The 7,999-nt window shown below is 40.9% G+C and overlaps 1 protein-coding gene across 1 annotated transcript; it reads right to left on the minus strand.

Moving 5' to 3' along the window:
* Window positions 1-4,681: 4,681 nt before the first annotated feature.
* LOC121135697 (isopentenyl-diphosphate Delta-isomerase 1) lies at window positions 4,682-7,063 on the minus strand. The gene has a single exon (XM_040734842.1). The coding sequence runs from the start codon at window positions 7,013-7,015 to the stop codon at window positions 6,332-6,334; it is 684 nt and encodes a 227-aa protein (XP_040590776.1). The 5' UTR covers window positions 7,016-7,063; the 3' UTR covers window positions 4,682-6,331.
* Window positions 7,064-7,999: the final 936 nt, after the last annotated feature.

A 7,999-nucleotide genomic window follows, 5' to 3' on the forward strand; every position in this document is an offset into this window, starting at 1 on the left:
TTTGTGGAAGTTGTTGTGTGGCCCATTGAGTCCATTCATCCAATCCATTCATCTGTTCTTGGATGTGTTCTGGCTTGAGGCCTCTGGCCTATGCTAGACCACTGGTAATGGACTCTCACTGGGGCTCCCCTTGGACATCCTGTTGTCCTGTGTCATGAAGATCCTGCTGTTTTGGATATGGAGGCTCATCCCCCTCACATGTTCTAACAACTCATAGATTTGTTGGATGTTGGAGTGAGCCAACCCATAGCCTTGGTTTTTGGGCCTGGTTGATCAGCTCACCAGCTTTCCCTCATTGTCATTACTGTAGGGCAAGCTTTCCAGGACTACTTAGGCAAGCTCACCCAATGCAACCTACCAGAAGGAAGGCCAGTTTTTCTGCTCTCTGATCCTCTGTTTCAAGTCCCTATCACTGACATCACCAAGGCTAGCTTGATTGTATTGCCCAAGCAAGGCACAGGGCCCTCTCTCCTGATTGTTATAGGGGGAATATGAGGTGGGGGAGGGGCCAGCTCTCATGCATTCATGCCCTCAGGGCTGGTTCATCTGCAGGCTCCAAGAACAGGATCAGCTCTGAAATGCTGCCCAGACAGGAAACAGAGCCCACTGCCACAAGGACTGTGATGGCCTCTAGTCTAAGCTGTTGCCAAGGACCGTGTCTGGGTCTGTGGTTCTGCTGCAGTTGGGATCTGTGACAATGTCCATGGCCTTGTTAGCATGGGGGTCATTAGAACCATGCTGTGCTGTGGCACTGGAATGGCTGGTCCTGCTCTTTATTGGATACTATAATAGACAAGGTGGCCCTACCCATCAGGAGAGAGCTTGCCTTTGCACTCAGGAAAGATGGTCCCACTCCTCACCATAGGTGTACACCTCACCTGGGCAGCACACTAGAGCTGACGCTGTGATAGGGGATGAAGTTGAACCAACTCTGAGGATGTGATAGCTGACCTTGCCCCTCCTTGTCTGCCACATGGTGGCATATATGGGAGAAAGTGTGATGGAAAAAAGAATACCTAACAGACATAAAGGTTTAGGCTGTGACAAAGAAAGAGAGAGCCCTCTGACCACAGAGTACATGAACAGAAGCTGGAACCCATGAGCAGCTGCACCACATCTGCCCCTACCTGCTGGCCTTGAGAAGAATGGGAACCAGATAGCCTCTTGACCTTCCAGTTGTAAAACTTTTAGATCACAGGATGAGCTCCAGTTGTAAGCCCCTAGCCTACAGATGTGCCAATGAATTTTACTTAACCAGGTGACAGTTGCTGCCTTCTTCAAGACCCTTCATTTCATGATAACCTTGTATGGAAACTTTGTATGCTAAGTAATCTCTGTAACCATGGGAACCTTGCAAACTGAGACTTACAGTCTCAGGATTCCCCCTCCCCTTCTTCCCTTTAAAAGCTTCTCTTTTTTAGCTGATTGGAATCTCATTTTCTCCTCCATGGAAAAGGATCCAAGCTGGCCAGCTTGAACAATAAAAAGAAACCTTTTGCTTTTGCATCAGAAGTGTCGACTCCTTGGGTTAGTCTCTGGGTTTCTGAAAACCTGGCACAGCAAAAGATGTTCTTCCTCCCCTCACCCTTACCCTCCTTTCGTTAGAATATGAACCTACAAACATCCATAACTTGATCTTTATTAAAGTCTATGTGGTGAAACCTCCAAACCTCTCTAGGCCTTCACTTCATCATCCCTAAACCTTCCGGGTGTTTGTGACATCATAGAACACCAAACTTAAAACAAGAGCATGGCTGCACAGCTTTTCCATGACACCCAACTCTATTCTCCCTAGTGTGTCCAGCTGCCATTGAAGTGGCTAAGGCATTCGATTTTAGGAAATCCCTGTGTAAGTTGTTGGTTGCTGAGCGTTTCTCTTGACCAATGCCTTATGTGTTTATAGAGGTAAGGCCAAAGATTCACTAAGTTTTCTTCTTCCTAGTCTTGTGTGTGCAGGTAGGTTATAGACTTGGCTTTGCTGTCAGTAGGTTAGCAATGTTAAAGCTAATAACATGTGGGCAGAGGTGATGCGATGTCCACCAGGCGTCACCAATGCTTTGGAATGCTTTAACTTAACAGAAGTTATAACTGTAAGAAAGAGAGTTCCTTTAACCCCTTGATCAGCTTCCTGCTGTCAATATCTTACATAATGTTGGTGAAGAAGTCAAAATTGACAACAATACCACCCTTACAGAGTCCACTGAGATTGTATGTGACTCCCCCCATGTGCTTTCTGTGCCACAAATCTAGTCCAGACACCACATTCACTCCTCACGTCTCCCCAGGGTCCTTCAGGGTCTGACGTGTGGGGACACCAGACCTTGAGCAGAAACCCACTTCCCCTTCAGCCTGGGAGCAGGCAGCTGTGTAATGTTTACTGAAAACAATTCAGTGCTTTAAAGCTCTTGATAGGGCTCAGATAAGGGCTAGCTCACTGAGATACCATGACTTTCACACCCCCTAAGGCTAGATGCCTCTTCCTGTCCCCCCCCTGCGGTGTCTCCCCGATTCTGGGGCCAGAGATTAACCACCAACCAGGAGGGTGAGAAGTCTGGAAAGAATGGTATGTAGATGAATGGCAGAAGTCCTTAAAAAGGGAAGCTCCTTTTTCTTAGAGAGACTTCTCCTGAGAGCTCTCTCCTAAGCTGACTGGGGTCTCCTCCTAAGCTGACTTGGGAAGCATAAAGTTTTCTTAAAGCAACCGACCTGTCTCTGTGTCATCTATCCTGACCACCTCTCTACATTCTCGGATGCAGGCCGCACAGCAAGTGCGACACTGACGCTTGACCAATTTCCCCTGTCTAGGCCATTGACAGTTTTGAAGAGAAATGGCTGAACATTTCAAAAGATTTCTGTCAACCTTTAACTTTTCTGATGTTTTCCTCACTATTAAACTGGTATTGAGGAATTTGGGGCAGAAAACTACCGATTTGAAATGTCCTTATTGATTGTGTGTCAGAGATTGATGTCATCTGCATGATTCACACTGCTTGATATTGACGCTGATCTCTAGGTGAAGGGAGCATCTTCATGGTTCTGCTCCCAAGGAGGTCATCTTCCCGTGACCAAATTTTTGGAAATGGGACAGTCACTCTGGCCCATACTCATGGGCTTCTTCTAGAATTTTCTCTGCTTATATTTACTTTTTTCCTTTGACAATAAATGTAGCTCAAATTAAATACAATTCCTTTACTTGTTTACTTCTAGTGTATAATTAAAAGTAGGGCAATGCCCTTTTTCCAGCTCCCATCCACGAGGCTGTGTGACACATCTAAAGTGTAGTAGAATTATTTTTCAGATGGTATTGCATTCTGGAATGCTGGACATTCTGATTCTTTGAAAAAAAAAAACGATGCTGTGATGCTTACTGGTAAGCAGTTTGAAAAATACATAGAGTGGATTCACTACCTGAGGGCCACATGGAATAGTTCTACCATACTAGAAATTTCTTTATATGGCCTCATCATCACCATTCTCTTCCCTCCTCCCAGCCCTGGACCACCAGGGTTCTGTTCTCAGTTCTATATTTCCTTTTATTTGTTACTTGTTTTGTTTTCTAGTAACTTTGTATTTTTTGTTCTACTACTAAAAGGACTTATGTATCATAAAGCCTTTCAGATTTGGACTTATTTTACTTAGTTTTTGACTTTGTTTATGATGTAAAATTCATTGCTTTCTGTTTTTTATTGTGGAGTGTTACTATGATACTGTATGGATGTGCCACAGTTTATTGATCTATTTAGAGCTATAGTTTTTGTTTCTGCAAAATAAACATGTCACTGTTGTTGTTATTATTGTAAAGTCCTCAAGAATATTCTTGATTTTTGCCTTATTCTAACCTTGAAGCAAGATGCAATACCTCTTTATAGCCAACTTCCCATGAAACCTATTCTTAAGGAATTATGAGCAAAGTGTATTTTTTATTACATATATTTCACAGTGTGGCTTTGAGATTGCTTCACCTCAGATTTGCAAGTGCTGGAATTCTTGGGACATACAATCACATCAAGCACTTTCAATTTTTCAGTGCTGAGTATCTAATCAAAGTCAGGGCTTTACACATACGGATCCACCACTGAGTTACATGCACTGTTAAACACATCATAGTAGTAACTCAGAGGAGCTTTGCATGACATATATATGGCAAACACCAATTTACTTGATGTTTCCATATATTCATCATGTATGGACATGTGTGCATATGCATTTCCTCATCCATGCATGCATGTGCCTTTTCTCTTCCTTCTTCCCCTCAGGGGTTCAACTTCTAGGTGTCACCATCTAGATCCTTGATTTCTTCCTCTCCCATCTCCATCATTCTCCCCATTCCTCTGTCATCTGATGTTGGATAATTAATTGATCTCTGTGTCAGGTTTAAATCCCTGTAACTATCACCTCACTCATCCAATCAAGACCCAAGGAACAGCCACCAGAACTTGTCTTTGTAAATAAGGACCATTTCTCTATCATATCATTTCTTAATATTTTTACCATTGATGTAAGAACTAATGTACACAAAGCCTCCAGAAAAGCAGGCATCAGCATCATATATTAAGGTGCAAAAATATAATTCTTTTTTTTTTTTTTTTTTTTTCAATATTAAAATAGTTTATTTTTAGTTTTCAATAAACACTTGCTACATAATTGTATCTTCAAAGATAAATAAATAAACTGTTTTGAGTTACCAATAAATTAAAATTTATAAAATTTTTATAAGAAGAAAATTATTACATAGCACTTAAGTCTAAAGCCATCTGAAGATTTCAAAGTTGACACACCTGTAGCAAGTTTTTAAAAGTACATCAATCAAGACACAATCTCAATATATGCCTATTCTATAACATCAAAATCTCATTATATACCTATTCATCATATTATTATAAACTCCCTCACTACTATTTCCTCGTGTTTCCACCTCTAAAGTAAGCCCTGACTACAGAACAGTGAGTGGTTCTTGACTAGAGGTATCTCTACCCCTATTGGACACTTGTATCATCCATTAAAATTTGGGTTGTTGCTGGGTATGGTGGTGCGTGCCTTTAATCCAAGCACTTGGAAGACAGAGGCAGGTGGATCCTAAGTCCCAAGGCTAGACTAGTCTACAGAGTAAATTCTAGAAGAGCCAGGGCTACACAGAGAAAGCCTGCCTCAAAACCCAGCCCACCCACATTTTGTTGTTGTCTTAGCAAAGGGGTGCTAAATGATAGAGTGTACAGGGTACACAATTCTACTAAAACATCCAACCCAGGTCAGACCCCTACAAGATTATCCAGGCCTAGGCCTGGTAGTGCTAAAAGTTTTCTCAACTCTTGTAAAGAACTCACTCCCACCTTATGACTAACATCTCTTCCACTACAATTATGGACAGATTTTGCTAAATGGTAAATAACTATTTAAAAGAGTTAAGCAGTTGCCATTCCCACTAAAAGTAATAGTTAAGTAGTAAAACAATCTCAGAATGGTTAAAGCACAAAATCAATGGAAAATGACAAAAATTAGCATATAGGACTGGCCTTTCAAATCTTTGGGCCAATTACCCAAGGGTTCAAACCAACTGCATATTAATATTTGATGTGTACTGAATATGCAGACTTTTACTTACCACAAAGCACAGTATAACAGTCATTTACATTAGCATTTACACTGTATTCAGTGCTACAAGCAATCCAACATGAAAGATGTGCATAGGTCTTATACAAGATGTGCAATCTCATCTTGTAGAAGACTTGAGCATCCAGAGTTCTGGTTATGAAGTGGGTCCTGAAGCATGAGGGACGATTAGATACCACATACTCTCCCTTGACCCTGCTCTACCTGTTAACTGTTATTGCTTTAGTTATTTTAAGGACTAGGGACTTAACAACCCATGACCTCATCATGCCTACAAGGCAATCATGGTACCACTGAGCGTATCCCCTGCCTTGACCATTTAATCTATTAGGGCTGTTTTGAAGTAGCTAAGCAGTCTCTTTTGCTCATTTTTCTGGCCAATGAAAAAACTTAACGATATAAAGAACACTTGGCAAATAGCAAAATATTCTGAAGATGTTTGTCAAAATGTAAAGAATGAAGAATCCTACTTACTTCTTCAATCTTGTCATAGTCATGTATTTGGATAGGCTAAATTAAGTTTTATTTGTGGTATGATTTTGCAATAACCTCTCATAAATGTCTTTTATAAATATCAGTGCATATATACTATAAAAGTTTAAGTTTTTCCCAAACAAATTCTGGTTGTAAAATACCTATGTATCATACAAGGAAGCCCAGCTCAGAAGAAAACAACAAGACATCCTTACTAGGCAGAAAAAATTTCAATTCATTTACACATTCACATTCTGTGTATTTTCTCGTGATCAACAAACTGACTCAAATGGTTTAAGTTATCCCACCATTTAAAGAGAAAAGTGTCTACAATAATTTTAAACCACGGAGTTAACTTAACTTCACCACTGGCTGCTTTCTTCATAAGTTCTTTGAGTTCTTCTTTTGATACATAGCAATAGCTTTTAATCTCATTGGGATCTGGATTCAAGGTTACGTTCTTCCTCAGAAACAAAATATAATCAATTTCATGTTCACCCCAGATGCCATCAGATTGGGCTTTGTAGTAAATTCGTGTTAGATAATGCATTTCATTTGGATCAACCTCTTCTAAGGGTATTCCCAATTCAGCTTTTAAGCGCCTCCGTGCAGCTCGTTTTACACCAATGGCATCGTTTTCTTCAAGCTCTCCTGGATTACTTAATGGATGACTACAGCAACTATTGGTGAAACAACCTGGAAAGGTAATTTTAGCATCTGATCTCTGCTGTAACAGGAGCTTATTTTCAGTATTAAACAAGAAGACACTAAAAGCTCGATGTAATAATCCTTTGTCAATGTTTTCATTCAGGTGACAATTTTTCTTGGTGTCAGCCCCAATTTTATTGTCATTTTCATCAATAAGAATACACATCTCTGCCAGAAGTTGAACCTGTTGTTCATCGAGATGGCTGGTATTTATTTCAGGCATTGTAACAGGATGTCTGGTCTGACCTAGAACACAGAGATGCCAACAAGAAATCCCATAATTCTTATTCTTGTCATTTTATTTTTACTAAAAGTATAAGATGGCCATGTGGGATGGTACTATGTAAAGACTTAATATTTGGGTCTTTCACAGATTCTTTTGCTCTTAGCATCAAAAGAGAGCTTTGGATGAAAACTCCAGAAATCCAGGAAACCCTGTTTGCAAAGTCAGGTCTTGAAAGCCCTGATAAGAGTCATTATTGACTGCTCTGCAGTCAGCACCCTACCCCAGAGATGAACACTGTTGCTTACTAAAGGGGGGAAACCTGCTAACCATGGGCCTAGTTAGATATTGCAAAACTCTGAGGATGGCTTCTTAGCAAAGAATTGAGAAAATGGAATGTGACCATCTGTCAGGGATTTTGCTGGTCCAGCCCAGTTTGTAAGTGAGGACTAGATCCATGACCTTGGGATGGGCCTGTGTTTGCCTCTGTCTTTCTAATAATCATGGTGTGAAGGGCATGTGCAAAGTCCATTCCAGTGTTATTTTATTCCTTGTATGCCTCCATCATCCCCTTTCATAATGGCTTCTCTCCACATTCTGCTGTGCCTTTCCTATCTGTAACAGCCTCAACGTTTTCTTTGCTAGGTAATCTTGGTTGTCAACTTGACAAAATCTGAAATAGACTAAAATATATTTTACTGGGCATGGCTATATGAGAATTTCCAGAAATGACTAACTGAGAAAGACCGTCCCTCAGACTGGGCAGCACATTCAAATGTTGTCTTAGATAGAGGGAGGGCAGTACTGCCTTTGCTCCTTGCTTGCTGGCTACTGTTGATGTTGCTGCTACTGAAATACCACACTGACATCAGACTTCAGCTTCTCTGACCTTCCAATGCAGGCTTAAGACCATAGACTCTTCAGGTCTTCAGTGGGCCTGAATTTTCTGAGGACTCTAGCTTTGTGGATTGAGCAGCATGTGGA

Source organism: Mesocricetus auratus, unplaced genomic scaffold, assembly GCF_017639785.1.
Source record: "Mesocricetus auratus isolate SY011 unplaced genomic scaffold, BCM_Maur_2.0 Super-Scaffold_100041, whole genome shotgun sequence".
Taxonomy (NCBI): Eukaryota; Metazoa; Chordata; class Mammalia; order Rodentia; family Cricetidae; genus Mesocricetus; species Mesocricetus auratus.